A 20,668-nucleotide genomic window follows, 5' to 3' on the forward strand; every position below is an offset into this window, starting at 1 on the left:
TTCATATTGCACATGTGTTCTGCATAATTTCTTCAGAGACTGTATGTTTCATTAGACTGATAGTTGGAAAACCAAGATTTCATGCACAGGGTCTTTATAACGTGTTCTTGCTTTTGAAACATAAGTAGTTTATGTTTAAATTTTAAAGATAAGTAAATCAAACTTTTGAACAGTAGGTATTAGTAGATAGGAGTTATGAAGAAAGTTTCCTTCTGTGGGAAATTTTCATTTCAGTGAAACATGTAGGCAGGCACTGTCTTTCTCATTTTAAGTCCACTGTTGTGCCACATCATTTGTGCCAGGTGCCACAGTCATTAATTTTCAGCACTAAATGACAGTTGCAAAAAGGTAGTTTGACTATGTCATTCGTGTCTCATATTGCAGAAGAAAGTACTGAATTTTGAGTAGTGTATGTAGTGTTTCTAAAGTTCTGAAGAGTTCAGCTTGTTAAATGCTGAGTTCTTTTCGATTCAGAAGGGCAGAAGGCATGTTTGTTTGTAAACAGCACACATACATTTTGTCTGTGACCAGTGTGCTCATTTACTTGAACTGCCTTCCATGTCTTGGTATGCATCTTATACTCAGAGTCTGGTTTTGTGAAATGCACTTCTGAAAGAGTTGGTTTCCCTTAGCTTTTTAGCAAACACACCCAAACAACTAAATTCTGATCAATCTTTTGAACAGTCTGTTACCCTTCATCTGTGACTTGGGGGGGATTGAGTTGCTGCTTGGGTGGTTACACTGAAATGTCCCTGAACAATGGCTGAGGGACAGGTAGAGGGATCTTCTGCTGTGCCAAAGTTAGGTTGGATGATTGCTGTCAAAGGTTGGATGATTGCTGTGCAGCAATTTGTCAAATTTGCTGACAAATTCTTGTCATTAAAAAAAAACAAACAAAAAAACCCAGAAAAAACCTTGCTATGGAACTCAGTCAGAAGTTTGACCACTACATCCTTCCTTGCAAATATCTCTTCTTCTGGAATAAGTGTCTGTTTGACAGTTGCTGAACAATTGCAGTAGTTTCCATTAATTTGTTGTCCTTCATAACAGTAGTTGGAATTGAACTCTGCAAGGCCAAAAGGAGTAACCCCAAACTGCTGCAGGGGTTCTCAGAGTGTATATTACTGCACCATGCAGCACGTGGTGCAGTGTACACAGCACTAAGCCACTGCCCACTCTGCCTGAGGAGCTGAGATGCCAAGCAGGGTATGGAAGTAAGGGCTCTGTAAGTCCCTTAGTTCTATGGGAATATGCATTACCTACAGTGCAAAGCCAGGTTGAACATTCTTAACAGGAGCATGTCTGGGCTGTGCTGTGTTTCAGATGCAGGCTTGTCTGCAGGCCTATGACTTACATGTTCATATAATTACAGTTACTGCTTCTTTCCATTAGAAAAAACATATGCAGAGAAGCCTTAAAATGATAGCATAAATATATAAGTCATTTCATGTATGAATTATATTTTCCTTTTCATAGGAGCCTAATCAGGAAAACTAAACCCTGGGAAATTAGGCTGATGTAAAACTGTTTCTTATTTTAGTAAGCCGTTTTTAAGGAAGCACATTTTAATTTGACAACTTTAAACCAAATCATATGCATTTGGTGATTTTCACTATGTTCCATAAGGCTAGTGTGAAACTTGCAAGGTGTGAAATATTTGTGTTTGTATCAGCAAAATATGAGTGCTGTTATTCAGTTGTCATGAAAAAGGGGGCAGTGTGAGGGCTTCTGTGTTGTATGAAAATTTCAGGATGTCAAAATAACCCACGTTTGTGTTTGAGCTGTAACTAACTTGTACCATTTCTCTTCATTAAGATGGCCTTCGCCGGATATTGTGTCAGGTTGGTTTGCAAGAAGGGCCAGATGGTGAAAATTCTTCTCTTGTAGATAAGCTGATGCTGTATGATTCTAAACTGTGGAAAGGTGAGTTTTCTCAGAGCTCTGGAAAATGCTAGAGAATGCTATGCCTAAGTTTTCCTTTTACTGTATCTGCTAATGTTTGATCATTTTTACTCTGGTGTATTATGGATAATTTTGCTTAATTTGTTACAATCTCTCCCTTCATGATACACTCCCAAGTGTATTTAAGAGAAGAACATACAGAGACTGTTTGGAGATGGGCTGGTTTTAGGTCTAATTTTTCAAAGTAGTCAGAAATTAAAACTGACTTGATATATGCAAATGATAGTGATAGTTAATGGAAATGGAGTAAATGATAGAGAAATTGGGGATTTGTCTGCTTTATAGGATTTCAGCATCCATTTCATATCTACAAAAATGCCTATTTTTAAGGGATAAGGCAGAGTCTTCTTTGACTTGTGTTTGTGTTCATGAGGTATTCTTAAGTGTTCGGAGAACATTCAGTGAAAATTACTGTTGTTTTAGACCTCTTGAAACCTTGAAAGGCTGTTTGGTATAATGGAATTAGCTAAAAAAGTTGTAATTTTGAGGAAAGGGAGGTAGTTAATTTCTATTCCATCATTTATTGTCTGTCTGATTTGGTATCCTGAAGGAGAGTGTAAGGCCAGGTGTAAGAAAGAGGAGCACAAAGTAGAGGTAGGGAATGATGCCATATGTCTGCCTGGGGAATTTCTTGGAGTACCAATAAAATAAGTAAGAAGTAAGGTGGAAAGTGGATGTAGTATGGAGAAAATTATTATTTTAGGTTTTGTTTGTCTAATACCTTTATCTTGAGAAAGAACTCCTGGCCCTGCAAATTTTGTAATGTGAACGTGCTTTTGTGGAGAGTTACAACATTTTTAATAGAGGTTTTGTTAGGATAATGTCTTTCATGTAAGCAAGGAGTAACTTGTGCATCCTTATTTCATTACCAATATTTCTCTACTTTTTCTCACATTCCATAGTTTCCTGCATTAAGGAAATAGTGTCATGGCTTTTGACTTAAAAGTGACCTACAGAAGAAATTATGCATATGTGCATTTGTTTCCAAGCTACATGGAGATGAATAATTTGTATTGATAATACTTTCTGGGAGGCTGTCCAGACAGACTAGAAATTCAGAGATAGCTTAGCTGATTATGTTATGGAGATGTTCACAACTAGGACAATTTGTTGCAGTTCCCAAGACTTCTCATAATAGTGTTCTCTTCTTTTCCCATCTAAATCCCCTGTTTATCCTGTGAAGGAACACAGTTCTGTTCTTGTTTTGATGACTTCCCTTATATTTGATGACATTCAAAGGTATTATCTTATACAGGAGTAATAAATAATGCCTCTTGAAGAATTGTGATTTGTTGTTCTTCTTTATCCTTTGCTACCGCCTTACAGACTTAATCAAAGCAGCTTCTACTCTGAAATGCACATTTACCTCATTCTGTAGAAGTTTACTTTTCTAAATGTTTCCATAATATGTTGATAGAAAATAGTGACATGCAATATTTCATTAATTTTTGTTGACAGGAGCTAGAAATGTGTATCACCAGTTATTCATGAGCAGTCTTCTTATGGATTTGAAATACAAGAAACTCTTTGCTATCCGCTTTGCGAGAGTAAGTATTTTTCTTACAAAGAGCCATTAAATGCTAAAAATGTCTAGTGAATAGAGTCTAGTTAGCATACAGTGATTTAAATGAACTGTTACTCAATTTTTTTTCCTTTTTATGGAAGTGAAAACTTGAAATTAAATGCTGGAAATCTTATTTTACTCTTCAGTATATTAGTTATAATGGCATCTCATCTCTTGGGAAGGAAATGGCCTTTCAGACACCCCAGAACTAAAGCAGTTCAGATTTTTTTGTCTTTACCATCAGCTATGCAGGCTATCACTTCTTAAGAGCTAATCACTGCTCATTGTTGAGGTGTAAGCTGTTATAGCACTGCTTAGAAATAGTGCTGAAATTCAGTCACGCTGATTAGTATTTCTGCAGTAACTGGTATTCGAAGTGCTTTAAATCAGCACTGCAAAATTCTTCTCACTCTGCTGCAGACTCTTGAGGAGAAAATAAAATAGTAGCTTTTATTGTGAAAATGAGAGTGAGTAGATCTCACATGTGAGCAGATTAAGTTGTCATATTCTTTGTACAAAATACCGTAATAATCATCCATTAGAGCTACTCTTCCCTTTTTCATGGCAGTAAAGTTTCCCAGAGCAGACATTTAAGTTAAAAAATCAGGTCAGTGTGGATTAGAGGTGAATTTCCCCTTGTTGTTTAGAATTACCGGCAGTTGCAGAGAGATTATATGGAGGATGATCACGAACGGGCAGTATCGGTGGCTGCTCTGTCTGTCCAACTCTTCACTGTACCTACTCTGGTGAGTAGTGCCTGTCTTTCTTTTAAAAACTGATAGTTGGCACTCCTTGCCTTTTTTTGCCTCCTTCTTAATAGAACTATGAGCGATTGCAGAGTGATTTTATGAAAGATGACCACGACAGAGAGATCTCAATTGCTGACCTCTCGATACAGATATTCACAGTGCCTTCTCTTGTAAGTACTAAAAGACCAAAAAAGGAAATCTTTATTTGTTAAAAGCCTCTCAAGGTTCATAAATCAAGGCTGCAGATTTCTTTAACATTACCATGGAAATGCAGAACAGTCAGACTGTTTGCATACATTGCTATGGGTTTAGAAGTTAAAGCATTCAACATTGGGAAGTTCCAGACTGGCTTCCCAGAGTGGGCTGGGTGTTTCTGATTTTTCTTTTTTACATTTTTCTTTTACTTTTTTTTTAGAAAGGTGCTTTCATATTAATTTAGAGATGCATACACATGACATTTAAATTCCTCTCATACTGAGCCACATTTACTGTTTGCAGAAGTCTGTATTATGGTTTGCATATCATGGTTTCAGAGGACCATTCTGGTGCAGTTTTATAAGTGATCCACATTATGTTCATTTTCCAGTCAACACAAGTGCAAGCAAAAATTGTCTCATGGTACTCTCTACTTCCTTCGGTACTTTGAGTTTCAAGACAGTGCCTGCTTTTAGAATTCCAGTTAACTTTTGTTTTATTGCTACAGGCACTGTGACTTCTCCCAGCTCACTAAATCTGCTGGTCCTTCACCAGCTTGTTTGGGAAACTTTTTTTTTTATTCCAGTCTCCATTTAAGTCTGTCTTTGCTTGTATTATGAACTCGAAAAATTAAAATTTGAAGCTGTACTGGAATAAAAGTCTGATTTTCATACCCTGAATTGTTTAAAAAAACAAATGCTTCTGAATGCTCCCAAATTTAATAAGCTTCATTGAGCTCTTAAATTCAATAGTAGCATGGCAATCACAATACTGAGCAAACTTCTTCAGTTTCTTAGGGATGGGTGATATTCATGGGAATTCAACTGGAACTCAGGATTTTGTTCCCATGATTCAGGACAATCTTGTATTGCCTCTTTTAATTTTGATGCTTTCAGTAAGAATGTTGCCAATATTCAGACTTACAGTTAGACTTAACCAACTAATATTCAGATGGTTATGGTATTTTTCCCTTTGGCAGATGGGATGGAACAATATTACTTTTTGAAAAAGTAATTTCAAACATTTCCCAGGGCAGAGTAATTACAGTGCCCCTTTTATATGAGTTCTATTTTAAAAGCATGCAAAAAAAGCAAAGCAAATGCGTTTTGACTGTTGTGCAGAGTGATAGAATAGACAGACGACATGAAAGTAATTATAATAAGCTTCTATCACATGAACTAAGTATTATTTTTTAATATATTTATAGCCACTCATTCTTAACTAAATGAGTAAGTTGAAGATTTTAAACCACTCCACCATCCTCCAGTAACATTTTCAAACTGATCTTAGTAATTTAAGAGTTTGAGCTCTCAAGGGACTGTGGTTTTTTGGTTTGAGGGTGGATGGACAGCTCTGTTGGTGATGATTTTCTGGGAGGAAAATGTTAATCATTAGATTTTTTTCCCCCACTGCATTAGCATTTTAGAAATTATTTTGGATTCTCATTAGCAGCTGCAGAACCTGGACGCGTTAGTCAAGAGCCACAGTGTCATTGTGGTAGATCAGAGTGGCCAGTATTGTTGAGTCTACTAGCCAGATCCAAGGATTGTAAGGCTCATCCCATTTAACCTGGAGAACCAGCAGAATGGGGGAATTGTGGAAGTGTTCATGAGCAGGAGCTGGCAGTAACTTAGTGCCCCCCTCCTCTCTTGTGAAGTTGGCTTAAGTTAGGCTGAGTGATGAAGACAATCTTTGTCAGACTTTGCTGATTTGTTTCATACAACACATGGATATATGCAGTAGACCTTGAGGAAAATTAGAGGTTATTTAATGAAATTTCCATGTGGAAATTGCATATGCAGTTCCTTATTGGCTCAGAAGAGGCTCTGCTCACCACAGCTCTTGACAGTTTGTAAACAGAAAACAGAAGAGCTGTCACTCCCCTAAAGGGCTCAAACTATATGAGAGGAGACAACACATACTTAAAGGGAGGTACAAGTTAATTATAAGACACATAATAGCATGTCTTGTGCCATAATTATATAGGTTAGAAGGGGTCTTACCATAGAGAGACTTCTGTACAGAAAGGATCTGAAAAAAGAAATCTGGCTTATGATAATTTTTTACTAGATTCCTTTTTTTTGTCTTCTGTGATTCTGTGAAAAGAGTGCTTTTCCGTGTTCTGTTCTAATTACTGATGTAATTATTTTGGATTTAAAAAAATAATGTATTTTATAAACTTCGTGGTGCAATATGAAAATCTTGTTAGCTGTGTCTGTTAATTACTGCAAATTTCAATGTACTTTGGCATAGGCTCGAATGCTAATAACAGAAGAGAATCTCATGACCACTATCATCAAAACTTTCATGGACCACTTAAGGCACCGTGACATCCAAGGCAGGTTTCAGTTTGAACGTTACACTGCTCTGCAGGCTTTCAAATTCAGGCGTGTCCAGAGCCTTATTTTGGATCTCAAGTAAGTATGCTAACTATGTGGTGATATGAGAAATTGAGGAGTTTTAAAAAAAATCAAAAATGAACACTTGCATTTTTCCAATCTCCCCAGGTACGTGCTGATAAGTAAGCCAGCAGAGTGGTCAGATGACTTGAGACTCAAGTTCCTGGAGGGTTTTGATGCCTTCTTAGAATTACTCAAATGTATGCAGGTACGTAAATCTGTGAACTACAAAATTTGGCAAAATTTAAGCAGGAAGTTAGCTATTATGATGTCAAAATAGAAGAAATTTGATCTACTCTTCATTTTATAACTTCAATGCAGTATCACTTTTGGAGCCATTGCATTTTCCTGAAACATAACATCTTGCCTCGCTTCTTAAAATGTTGTTGTAGAGGACAATAGAAAGAAAGAGCTGTTCAAAACAAGAGGAGTAATTTGGGGCATATTTTGCACTTGCAGAGGCAGACAAGACAATTAATTCAGTGAGCAAAATCTGGTTCATCTTAAGTGTCAGAAGAGTTGCTCCTTGTATTGAGGAATAAATTGGTCTTGACACACAAATAGACCTCTTCACTTGTGGTTTCATTCCCCCAAGGTTCTTTTTACCTGTTGCAGCAACAATATGTTTATGAGGATAGCTAACCACTGTCTCACACCTCTGCTAATGCTGTCACTGTATTTCAGTGATACGTTGTTAAAATGTGTAATCTCTTCTTGTTGTAGGGTATGGATCCAATAACTCGTCAAGTAGGACAACACATTGAAATGGAGCCAGAGTGGGAAGCAGCATTTACACTGCAGATGAAATTAACACTTGTTATTTCAATGATGCAGGACTGGTGTGCATTAGATGTAAGTTCCTTCGAAATTGTTTTTCTGTGTGAACAGGGATAAAACCCAAATATTAATACACGTAAAAACCTAAACCCAACTTCACCATAAGCCAAGGGCATCTTCTATGAGGAAACGCAAATCTTTACTGTATTTGAACACAATGTGGTTTGTACTGACCAGTTGATAAGAACATGGTTAAGCTTTTTGCAAATACTGCAGAGAGTTTTGTCACACATTTGAAGATTGTGATTTTCACAAATCTATCAGATTATAATTTTCAAAGAGGAGGGAATGGAGGAGTAGGGAAAGAGGAGGGAATGGAGGTGTATTTGGATCTACCAAATACACCTTGATTATAAATCGTCTCTCTGCTCCCCAAGTGTTTCAGGATTTCAGAACTTGAGCATGGTAAAATACGACTGTGGAATAAGTGATCCTGGAATACCTGAACATTCAGGCTGGCATTAATCTGTTACTGGTAGTCAGTGTGCAGTTTTTACTAGCCTAGGATGATCATTCCTCAGAAGGTTGCCATAATGTCAGTTACAAAAAAACCCAAACCCCCCAGCAACATCCTAGTGTGTACTTTTCTAATCAGACGTACCAGTACGACTTTTGCAGTTTGTTCCCTCCTTAATTTGAGTCTTTTGTTGGATTCCTTATCTTAATTTTGCAGGACTGTTGTTAAAAGTAAAAGTTGCAAACCCTTCAGGGTCTTTATTACGTTGTCTTTATTATTTTTCAGAGCTGTGTTTTTTTCATAATCTCTTTAAACTGCAATCTTTCTTTTAGGAAAAAGTATTGATTGAAGCTTACAAGAAATGCCTGACTGTGTTGATGCAGTGTCATAGTGGGTTTACTGATGGAGAACAGCCTATTGTCCTCAGTATGTGTGGACATTCAGTTGAGACCATCAGATACTGCGTTTCTCAGGAAAAAGTTAGCATTCACCTCCCAGTTTCTCGTTTACTTGCAGGTATGAACAGTTGAAAATTATTTCAGGAAATGAAAAATGTTCTTTACGTGTGATTTGTGTTTGTGTGTACATGAAGACACACACAAGCATTGTCACACACACCTTTGTTTAAGGCCTGAATAGGATGAATTTTGGCCATTTTCTAGCTATTTGGTAGCTTCTAGGCCAGATGTTCATAATAACCAGAAAACTTGTTATCATTCAGGCTGGGGGAGATTGTCTCATGCCTCTGGATTTGTACTATAGGCAGCTACTGCTGCTTTTGCCACTTGAGTGATACAAAAGAACTGCAACAAAATGTGGACTGTTTGGGAATATGTTTAGCTGTCAGCTTGAGTAGCCTAATCAACATTCTGCTAGAGAACAGATTTATCAAACAGATGTGTCACCAGAAAATTGAGCTATGCTTTTCTCTTCGTATTGTGCCTATCTTGTTCAGCAGTTGTGTTGGAAAAAGCTTTGTGAATTTTAGTTTACAGAATCAGAAAGAAGGTGATAAAAATAAATTCACAAATAATGAAGCGGGAAAGGTAATTCTTAGGTAAGTGCCATGCAGCTCAGTGTCAAATGGCTTTGAATATTTGAATCTTTGAGCAAAGTCCTTGTAACTTCAAAAGAAAGGAAACCAGAAAATCTTCTTGTGTTTTGTAGGGGCCTTATTCTAGTTCCTGAGGTATTTTATAAACCCCCCAAGGACTGATAAAAAGGTTGAGGTATCTGCTGTTGGATTTTTGTCCTGACAGACTAAGGACTCTTGGCTCTCACTGTGGGGACATGAGAGAGTCAAAAAAAAGGCAAAAATCTCACTTGTACTGCAAGGCTTATACAGATACAAAGGGAAAACTTCAATTCTCTTAAAATGTATTTTTTGTAATATGTTTCTTCAGGAAATAACTGTGTAGCTCCAAGGTGATAAATTTGGTGACTTGTCACTATGTCCAGAAAAATGGTCTGCCAGTAAATCAGATGACCTTTTTTGTCCTGTTTTAATCACATAAAATATTGTATATAATATTCTGCCTGGTTTTTTCATGTCTTTTTGTAGGCTTGCATGTTTTGCTGAGTAAAACAGAAGTGGCATATAAGTTTCCAGAGCTGCTACCCCTGGTATGTAATTAAATGTTGTATATTCATTAAATATAATTAATGCTGAACACGAAGTTGGTTATGTAAGTGTAGGATGATGTTAAGTAAAACAAAGGGCCTTTGTACTGTAAATTCTACTCAGAATATCTCTAGTACATAAAATTGCCTCTTAAAAGATTAATATCTAGAAATTCATGAGTAGAGCATAGACAGGCAGTATTGCTGTCTAAAGTAACTAAGACTCAAGTTGCATAACCTCCTTTTTGTAATAGAAACTGTTTTTAGGAACCCCAGGCAGGATCTGATTCCTCTCCTTCAGCTGGGTTCTGATTTTCTTCCCCAGCTGCTTCTTGCCTGCTGCCTGTTCTTATTGATACGCTATTAGTCAAAAAAGATGGAATGAAAGAGGATAAAACCTAACTGGGAGAAGAAATTTCAGTCTCTTTGGAAAGAAGTAGTTAACCTTTGAATGAAATAAATGAAATGACAGTGTTATTAAATTGCTGGTGTTGATGTTTTAAAATATGAAAGCTGCTGTCTTTAGGAATAAACTAAAGCCCTTGTGCAGTAGCTGTGTGGAGCAAAGACAGAATTTAAAGGTGATTAACAACGATTTGAAAGATTGTTAATAGGCTCATCTAACTTGTTTGTTGGATTTGCTTGCCTTTTGTAGTGCCCAGATATTTTAATGATCACAAATATCATCCTCCTTCATTTCAGTCTCATTTTCTATTATTTCCTCTATATACATCAAATATTGCATTTTCTTAATGCAGAGTGAACTTAGCCCGCCCATGTTAATAGAACATCCTCTACGATGCCTAGTCCTATGTGCCCAAGTGCATGCAGGGATGTGGAGAAGGAATGGCTTCTCTCTTGTTAATCAGGTAAGTGCACAGTAGCTGGAGAATCATTCTTTTTTGATAGCTCTCTCCAGATAATTTCACAGAATCACAGAATCAATTAGGTTGAACAAGACCTCTGAGATTATTGAGTCTGACCCTTGGCCAAGCACCACCTTGTGAACTAGACCACAGCACTCAGGGCCATTTCCAGTCACTTCTTGGACACCTCCAGGGGCGGTGACTCCACCACCTCTCTGGGCAGTCCTTTTCAATTTCTAACAACCCTTTCCATGAAGAAATTCTTCCCAGTGTCCAACCTGAACCTTCCCTGGCAGAATCTGAGGCTTTGTTCTCTTGTCCTGTCGCTGGTTGCCTGGAAGAACCTCAGTGTATTTCTTGAAGTGAAGGACCCACAACTGGAGATAGCACTCGAGGTGGGACCTCACCAGTGTGGAGTATGGAGGGACCTCTTGGTCTTTCAGACCCCAAAACCTTCTGTTTCTGTACTGATTTAAAATTTTACTTATGTCAGTCTTATGGAAGGCAATGTGAGGTAGGCGTTTTTATCAGCACTGGCATCATTTGGGTATTTTTGCTTTTAAACTAGTCTTTGATTTTTTTTTTTTAGTCAGAAGTTGCTTTTTTATTTCAGGACTGTTGCAGTAGCCACTGAACTTAGTGCTCAGTGTGTAGAGTTTTAGTTAATGCAGTTAATGACTCCAGGCTCTTTTACTGTGTACTGTGCAGCAGCAGTTGGAAGTGCAGAATTAGATCTGCGCATCCGTGGTAATGCATTCATCACCTCCACATAAAAGTGTCTCAGATATAAAAATATGCAGCATTATGGTATTATGGCTATTTATAAAGAAGATGAAATCCAAAGACCCCACAGAAGCATTAGAAGCAGTGTAGAACGAAGTGTTTCTTGGCTTTTAGCTCTAATACTTCTGGAGACTTTAATTTCTAAACTTATGTTCTCGATGTTTGTATAAATTAGGTGTTTCAAGCATAACAGCTATAAAATGGGTGCTGTGGTGTCAGTACCACCCACCAGGGTGATTGTCTCAAGTGGTTTTCTCAGCAAGACTTAGATTACAGCAGGAATAGGGTATAATTCTGTGAGGTGTTAACTTGATTTATTTGAAAGAAAATTCCTTCAGTCCCGTCAGCCCTCATCTCCATTAGATAATTGCAAGGTATATTTACTAGGAGACTGAATTAAGCTGCTCAAATATAATATATTCTGACACTTCTTGACTCTTGAAGGATCTTCATGAGGTGGTGTCCTTGTTGTCATTGCAGCAAGAAGACCTCTAGTTATGTACAATTATAGCAGTGCCCCATAGTGCTGTAGACACACATCAAATCTGGAATTTCAGCATAGCTTTTGGTAGTGAAATAAGTCTGTGCTAATTTCCCCTGGTTGTCAGGATCTTAAGAGCTTTATTTAGTTGAGATAACATAACTCCCACAGTCTGCAAATCCTTTCTCTTTACTTTGGCTATGGGGAGAGCTCCTGTTCAGCCAGCTCCTTTTGGATCTTTCCCAGATAATAGGAATGGGCATCTATATGTGTGGATTATTATGATAGAGAAGAAAGGGAAGGCATGCCTAGCTGTCTTCATGTAATTCTGGTGGAAATGGTATGTGTCTAGAGGAGGCTTTAGCATGCTGAAGTTTGTTTCCAGGCCTATGCAGAAACTTGTCAGCCCTATTTAATTTTCTTCTCTTGTAGTAGAACCAAACTTTCCCACCTTTCAGTGCCATGCAGTGGTTGTGGTGCTGCTGCTGCCTGGCTCAGTCCTGTTGAGTTCCTTCCCGGGATGGTTGGTGTCAAGTATAGTTCTGTCCCAGTATTAACATTTTGCTGACACTGGCAATTCCTGAAAGGTGGTATCTCAGATGATTAAAGAGCAATTCATGGAGCGAAGAAAAACCATTTCTCCAAGTGCAAGGGCTTTCTCTCCTGTGAATTTCAAACAGTTAATTGCTAAACAAATATATTAAAACATAAGCTAAATAGGTCAAAAATATTTTTGCTTGTAATTCAGACATTGCATCACTACAACCGAGTCAGCAACTATGATTGTCTTGTGCTTTATAAGAAGGCTTTTTGCATACAGATAAAATTGTATAATTTTTTCAAATTACAGATTCATTTTTTGTTTATGAACACAGTATAGCAAAGTTTGTTTTTTACAGAAGTAAGATAATTTTAGATGAAATATTATCTGTGTTAATGATTGTGGTGTGGTGTTTTGGGTATTTTTTTCAGATTTATTACTATCATAATGTGAAGTGCAGGAGGGAGATGTTTGACAAGGACATAGTAATGCTTCAGGTAACCATGTATACCAGTTTGCATTTTTTCAAGTATTTTCAGGATGTCTTTGTGTTTATTTTCATCAGAACCTTTTTAAAGAAAAAATGTCTATTTTTTGTGGAAGGACCTCAATTTTCTTATTTTATCTACATAATTATGGAATGATTTTAAAGGGAAATAACTATTGTTGTAATACTTATTTTTTAACTACAATTTGAAAAGTGCAGGATTTTCTGTTTAGTGTATATAAGCCATATCTTCAAGAATGTAATGTTTTAACTAATGGGTGGTGCTGTACTGGCTGTTGCATGAATCTGCATGTTATCAGAAATGCAGTCAGTGTATGTGTTGATTTTTTTTTTTTTTTTTTGTTTTCCCCTTCAGAACATAATTTGCAAATGTGGCAGTCTATTTAGCTCTGTGACAGATGCAGTACTTCTACATTGAGAGCAATACAATCTAAAATTTGCAGCTCAGACTGCATAGTTCACCTGGACAGCAAAATATTTTCTTGGAAGTCCCTCAAATCTTAACTGGAGTTAGCAATACCCAATAGGATAAACATGCCTCAGGATACTTCTGCTTTCAGACACAGTTCCCTGAGGCTTGATCTGCCACTGATTTTTAATGATCATTTTCAGCTGCCCAATTTGAGTAGATGTCCTTGAGCTTTCTTAGAAATTTATTCTGTTTTAAAGATGGTCCCATCAACAATAGTAAACTAACAAGAAATATTTGTAATTCGCAAACTTGGATACCTTGTTTAATAAACAGAAAAAAATTCAGCCAGTAGTTTTCAGAAATGGAAATTTCTGAAAGTCAGTGTTTGTTCTGCATTGAAACTTGAGTATTTTTCTTTCCAAGAAGGTTTTGGAAGCTTTGCTCTACAATCTTCAGCCTTTCTTTAGAGGATTGGGTTTTGTTGCTAAAATCTTCAGTGGTATATACTAAGTAATATTATGCCTGCTAGAAGATAAGCTAGCAGGAACAAAATTTTAGAGATAAAAGCAACCAAACAGAAGTCTTTGAAGTTTGTTTAGACTGCTTAAGATAGAAGGAGCAACCCCAAATATTTTGCATGATGCCCTTAAAAGGGCATCAGAAATTCTTGATAAAGTATAGGATTCTGCTTGTCAAATGGGCTTGCACTTCTGTTCTTAGTGTCCTAAGGGAGTAAACTTAAATGTTAAGTCTTCATTCATAGGATTGAGAGAGGAATTAGTTTTATAAAGAATATTATTATTTATAAAGAATATACAGTGAACATCATATATAAATATACAAACATGCTATGATAACACCCAATCTGTTTTCCCTTTATAATCTTTTTTCTTTAACAGACAGGTGTGTCTATGATGGATCCAAATCACTTCCTGATGATAATGCTGAGTCGCTTTGAACTTTATCAGATATTTAGTACTCCAGACTATGGCAAAAGATTTAGCACAGAAAATACTAACAAGGTATTTTATGCACTACTGCAGTAGAAAAGCTTCACTTGTGTTTTTCAAAGTGTATCAGATGCTGTTGTACTGAGACCGAGCTATTTCTTGATAAAAAACCAAAACTTATCCTATTTTAATTTCATTTGGCCCATTTGAAGTATGCATAAATGTTTTTACCTGTCAAACTAGTAAATGTCAAAAAATGCTGCATTATTTTTGCACTTACGACTGTGTTTCAGCATAGCTCGTTTTGGGAGTACTAAGGGTGAAAACAGGCAATGTTTTGAATCACTGAAAAAGTATTTTCAGCATATGGAATAATTATTGAAAAATGTATTTTTTTATTGTTTTGCTTCAGGATGTTGTTCAACAAAATAACACTCTTATAGAAGAGATGCTATACCTCATTATAATGATTGTTGGTAAGTTCAAAACATAATTAATTAATTTTTTTTATTTAGGCTCTTTAATGGTCTGAGCAGTTTTTTATTGCTGTCTCAGGTTCAGTTCTGTTGTGAACGTCCTGTAGCTCTTACTTCTTTCCTAGTAGAAAAGCCTTGGAACTAGCTTAGGTCAATGTAATGAATTTTTGAACACTGGTGAATGAGCACAAGATTTCATAGAAGGCACCATATTTTCCAGCCTTTAATTTAGAGAGAAAGAAAAAAAAATGTTTTAAAACCAAAAAAAAAAGAGTATTTTATTTCTACAGGTGAAAGGTTCAGCCCTGGAATAGGACAAGTAAATGCAACAGATGAAATCAAGCGAGAGATCATCCATCAGCTGAGCATCAGGCCAATGGCTCACAGTGAACTGGTAAAGGCACTCCCTGAAGATGTAAGTCACTGGCTGTGGAGGGGGGAACCAGCTTCCACTTTATAAGGCTGATTGCTGAAAAATTGTCTTTTGCAAATTCATGTCACTTAATGTGGAGTGAGAGCAGCATGATTATGCTTAGAGCAAGGTTATCATGAGTACAGGTTAATAGTTCTCATGGCAAGGGAAGGAAAGAGGCAAAGAAGGAACAACATATGAAAGAGGCAAGAATCTGAGAGCTTCTTCAGCTCCTTTCTCTTTTTAATACTGTTTCTAATCAGGCCATCTGGCCAGCAGCCTCTGCAGGCTGCTAGTACACCCTGAATTAGATGTATGGAAGTGGGTTGTTAGAACTATCCAGAAATATAAGCTGTTATATTTTAAAGCCTAACAATAAGTGAAAAGACATGGAATCAGACACTGTATTATGACTTGTGTAACATAAATGCTTCTTTTACATTAACAGGATAATTTATCTTAATTCTGTTATAAGTTCTTCTGTAGGACAGCAAAGCTTGCTTTCCTTTCTCCTTTTAGTATTTTTGAAGCAATCTTTTAAGAATTATTTTTGAAGACAGTCAAAATTCCAAAGTTAATGTTTTACTGTACTGGTTATAATTTTAATGATAAATTATGAAATAGTTTTATTTTTTCTAAATATTTTAAACAAACAATTTGGAAAGTCATATTTCAAAATTATTTAAGAATAATTTAAGGTTGTATGAAGGAGCAAATTTGATATAAGCTGGAGTTCTAAATTATATTGTCAGTCCTAAATACTTTTTCCCTGGCCTGGTAACTGCAATGAAATATGCATTGGTGGAAAGGGATGGGAATATTGAAAGAAAATTTGTGTGTGAAGTATTGTTACATATTTGAGCTGGTGTTTCATGCTGCCTTTAGTGGTTGTTTCAGCATTTTTCAGTAACTAGTCTTTTTAACTTTCCAGTATTTATTTCAATTTAAAGGCCTAGAAATCAGGAATGCTGGCTGTGTATGGTAAAAATGTGCTGAGCAAGCTAACTTAGAGTTTTCTTCTGCTGTTGTTACATCTGAATTCATTATGACAGGGAAAATCAGTACAAATGAACCACTTAGAATGGCATGACTTTTTCAAAGAACCTTTTGCAGAGATGGTGTTCCTGAATGTATTTTCATTTTATGTGGTTTAATATTCTCTTGAGTGCTAGTAAAATGACTTTGTACTACATTCATTTTGCATGCTTTCTCTAGTGTTGTGTGATATTTGAATGTGTTTATTCCAAGAACTCCTGTAACACGCTGTCTTGCCTTTTCACTCCATGTAGGAGAACAGAGAGACGGGGATGGAAAGTGTGATCGAAGAAGTGGCATGTTTCAAGTATGTTTCCCTTTATTCTAATGATTCAGCTTTAGAAATGGAATGTCTCAATTAGTGAAAATGAGAGAATGAAACAAAGAGGGCTGAGTCATGGTGATTTCCCATGGCTTTAATCTTGTGCAGAATTCTTAATACTGTTACTTAATTTCTACAACGCCTGTGAGGCAGTGTTTGTTAGCTGTTCCAGTTAGCTATTTATTGTCAGATGTTAAGAGGCAGTGGACATAAAGTGTTTTGTTTGTTTCATTTTTTTTGTAGGAAACCTGGATTAACAGGCAGAGGACTGTATGAATTGAAACCAGAATGTGCCAAGAACTTCAATCTGTATTTCTATCACTTTTCAAGGGCAGAACAATCAAAGGTAACTATTAGTTTAACTTCCTGAGGCTTATTTTATGCCTTTTTTTTTCCTGTTTGCCTTTTTCCAAAGCTTACTTCTGTGGAGAAGTTTTATCAGCTGCATATTAGAGAATTTGCTCAAGATTTTCCAGTGATTTCTGTGCCACTAGATCCTGTGCCCTATACAGAGCTGTTGAAATCAGTGGGCATTCAGGAGCTTGTCTCTGAGCATTCAGGAGCTTGTCTGTCCCTTGCATCTTATTTTACTGAAAGTATTTAAAACAATCTGTATTTTCCCTTACCTTTATGGAAATTGTCATTTTAGCTCAAACTTGCCTTACAGTTTTAGGCTAGGAAAAATATCCAGGCTGGCTCTAGAGGAAAGATTAATTTTGAAGTTTCATGCCCTACTTTACAAGTAGAACATAAGACAAACTGCAAAGATATGAAAGCTTTCATGTTTATTTAAGGGTGGGGAAAAAACAGTAACAATATAGTAAAGCATGAATGCCTTTTTTTTTATTAGCTTCATATTGGTACAGATTTTGAGCAATGCTGGCAATGTTCTATTTCAGGCAGAGGAAGCACAGAGAAAGCTGAGAAGACAGAACAGAGAAGATACAGGTATTTATTTTTTAGAGGAGATGGGAGAAGAGGGAATCAATGTCAAGCTGTGTATTGCCCTGACATTTATACCCACTAGCAGCCTGTTCCAGGACTAGAGTAGAAGTTGGTTAGAAATGAAGCAATTTCCCTTACATCTCCCTGGCTATAGTCAGGGATCTGATTTATCATGGAACCAGCCTTCTGAAGAGCTTATTCCTTTGGTTTTTCTGTCACAAGCCATGCTGAATGGTGCAGCCTTTATTGGTAGCACTGTTTATCAAGCAGCTGTGTTCTGCCTTAGGATCATGGAAGGGTTTGGGTTGGAAGAAAGCATAAAGGTCATCTGGTTCCACCCCCTGCCTTGGGTTGCACTGTTAAATCAGACATTTTAATTGAATGTTGCAAATTTTGGAGGAATGTCAAACACACCAATTTCCCTTTCAGCACTTCCACCGCCAGCTCTTCCTCCTTTCTGCCCACTTTTTGCCAGCCTGGTGAACATCCTGCAGTCTGATGTCATGCTCTGCATTATGGGAACTATACTGCAGTGGGCAGTGGAGCACAACGGCTATGCCTGGTCAGAGTCCATGCTGCAGAGGGTATGGGGATTTTATTTAAACTAATGCTTATGCTAATGGAGGAATGTTCATTAGAGCGTTTTAGCATGATTTTATAGATTTGAGTTGTTTGCTTGGTGTCTGAAGTATCCAGAATACTGTGAATGAGAAATAAGTGGTTTTTCCTGATATGCAAAACTAAGGAAACCCCTCTGCCTCTTGATGCAATTTATTTTTATAAGTGAATGTAAGACCCAGGTAAATTTCTAATGGGATGCACATGGGAGGGAAGAATTCTGCTTGAATCAGTGGCAGTAATGTTTTTTGTGGTAGAGAACCCATTAATCTGAGTTGTTGCATATTAAGCAGCCATTGATTTTTTTCCTTGATGTTCCTTTGCTTATTTTCAGTTTGGGCTAAGTCACTTTAGGAAAAAACCATGAAAGTGCACAAAAGAGTTTTCTAACTTGAAAATGTATCCACATTTGAAAACTTAACAGAGCTGTTTGTTCCTTGCAATTTATAATAATCTTTAGAAACCTGGATGGTTGTGGTAGATTTTGGTGTCATGATCACCATTTTCTGGGGTGTGCAGAGATGAGTAGTAAACTGCCATCCAGGGACTGTTTACATTGGGCAGAGTTGTTGGTTTAAGGTCCAACTCCAAACTTTTTAAGATATTGATGCATTTTAAAATAACATTTGGCAATGAAACCCCAGTTTTGAAACTGAATATTAATTTTTTGACATCCAGTCTTACTGAGTGTGTATAACCTTTTACAGCTAAGTTTAAATTAACATAAGCAGTTCTGTATAACACAAAAAAGGTGAAAATGGAAAGATATATTGGTATTATAAATCACAACAATGTAGGTACATTTAGGTAATGTAAGAATGCTAGGTTTTGGAGTAACTTTGTATAAAATAAGTGGGTTAGGTTTTTTTTTTTGACTGAACTAAAATTCAGCCATTCTCAAAACTGTGAAATTCATTAGGGACCTATCACTTGCTCAGAAACTTGTGGCATTTCTCTGTGATGGTGCAGTTGTACTGCAACTTTCCCAAGTCAACCACTTTTGTCTTGGAAGCACTTGCAAAGGTGCATATGAGACGTGATCTGCAAGAGGTGGCCTGTATCTAGTGAGATCTTGTTAAATAGATGGGATAGACTGAGGAGAAATTAACTGTTGTTTATTAAAACAAATTTAAAAAACTTCCAAGACTTTTATCAGGTTTTGCCACTTTTACTGTAGATACTTGGCCTGTTGCATACTAGTTGTGTTACAAATTTTCAGGTGATTATCCTTTCCTTACCTGGGTGTCAGTGTTGATTCCAGGCATCAGTAAACCTTTGTGTGTGGAGCATCCTGCCAGTTTGTATAGGGTTGTGAAATGGCTGTTGCAGCATGACAGAGTTTGCCACCAAGAATGAAGTATCTCAGCTTCAAAATGCCATTCAGACTGTCATAGTGCTAAATAGGGTAATTACATTTTTGAAGTTCAAGGAGATTACAGCTCTTCACTGACCTGAAAATTAACATTATTTTAAAATGTGTTTCTAGAGAGAACAAATTTAACTTAAAATTTTTAATTTTTTGTTGGTAAACTTTATGTATAAAAAGGATTTAAAGTCTGCTTTGTGCTTGTTCTGTCCAGAGACTTTTAATAGTAACATGCAGGGGATAGGGAGAAAGATGAGAAGTACTGAGTTCTCACTCACTAGTCAGGACAGCAAACAGAAGGTGGTAAGTATGTAATATAGATTTTATATGGTTTCAAACAAACACTGTTGCTCCTGTTTAATGTAGCTTTGGAATTCTGTATACAGAAATACAACTTCAAATATATTCATAATATATAATTGTATTATATGACTTTCCTGTTTCTTAATGAATTACTTAAACTATGTAATAAGATTATATGAAGTATGTAAGAAAAGAACTAAAATTTGTAATTTTTACCTAGGTTTTGCATTTGATTGGAATGGCACTACAAGAAGAAAAACAACATCTGGAGAATCTCAGTGAGGAGAATGTTGTAACATTTACCTTCACTCAGAAAATATCAAGTATGCCTTTCTTTTTAAATGTATAACAAATCTGAAATAACTGAAAATGCCAGGATCTCATATTTTATTATTCTGAAACTTTATTTACCAAAAGAGTATATTTGTTTATCCATCAAAGTGTTATCAAGTATAGATAATGCTTTCTACTTGTGAATATTCTGTGATGGTACAATACTAAAGGCATTTTCTAGAGGAGAAATCCAGAAGTTGAATAATTCCCTCTAGATCTGATTCTTAATGTTGTTAATATCTCAATAAAGATTGCTGCACGTGATCAGATGCAATTGCAAAAATCATAGTTGCATCCTTAAATAATATTTTAATCTTGTCTCTCCTTTTTATCATCTGACTAATGCCTCTTGTTTTGCTAACACATGAAAGTTCCATTTAAAGTAGGGGAAAAAAAAGTATTGGAGGTTCCCAAAATGAAAACAGCCAGGGAGCACATACAGTGCATTTCTTTTGTAAGAAAATACATTCAGTGAGCAAAACTTTTTGGGATTTAGAAGTTACTCATGAAAAGATTTGCAATGGGGGAGAATTA

At 36.5% G+C, this 20,668-nt stretch overlaps 1 protein-coding gene across 2 annotated transcripts in view; it reads left to right on the top strand.

Annotated features, from left to right (window-relative positions):
• Positions 1-20,668, top strand: part of UBR2 (ubiquitin protein ligase E3 component n-recognin 2) — a 55,383-nt gene that overhangs the window by 16,743 nt on the left and 17,972 nt on the right. Inside the window, exons 9-26 of one of the 2 annotated variants that reach the window (XM_059841147.1) lie at positions 1,816-1,923; positions 3,421-3,509; positions 4,174-4,272; positions 6,724-6,887; positions 6,978-7,077; positions 7,593-7,721; positions 8,496-8,679; positions 9,725-9,786; positions 10,542-10,652; positions 12,886-12,951; positions 14,274-14,396; positions 14,737-14,800; positions 15,091-15,215; positions 16,502-16,554; positions 16,813-16,915; positions 17,469-17,517; positions 17,944-18,098; positions 20,022-20,124. In XM_059841147.1, coding sequence (XP_059697130.1) covers positions 1,816-1,923; positions 3,421-3,509; positions 4,174-4,272; positions 6,724-6,887; positions 6,978-7,077; positions 7,593-7,721; positions 8,496-8,679; positions 9,725-9,786; positions 10,542-10,652; positions 12,886-12,951; positions 14,274-14,396; positions 14,737-14,800; positions 15,091-15,215; positions 16,502-16,554; positions 16,813-16,915; positions 17,469-17,517; positions 17,944-18,098; positions 20,022-20,124 — 1,887 coding nt within the window. Of the gene's footprint in view, positions 1-1,815; positions 1,924-3,420; positions 3,510-4,173; positions 4,273-4,346; positions 4,446-6,723; positions 6,888-6,977; positions 7,078-7,592; positions 7,722-8,495; positions 8,680-9,724; positions 9,787-10,541; positions 10,653-12,885; positions 12,952-14,273; positions 14,397-14,736; positions 14,801-15,090; positions 15,216-16,501; positions 16,555-16,812; positions 16,916-17,468; positions 17,518-17,943; positions 18,099-20,021; positions 20,125-20,668 lie in introns of both variants that reach the window. The other variant, XM_059841145.1, reaches the window with a different exon arrangement.

Source organism: Haemorhous mexicanus, chromosome 3, assembly GCF_027477595.1.
Source record: "Haemorhous mexicanus isolate bHaeMex1 chromosome 3, bHaeMex1.pri, whole genome shotgun sequence".
NCBI classification, from domain to species: domain Eukaryota; kingdom Metazoa; phylum Chordata; class Aves; order Passeriformes; family Fringillidae; genus Haemorhous; species Haemorhous mexicanus.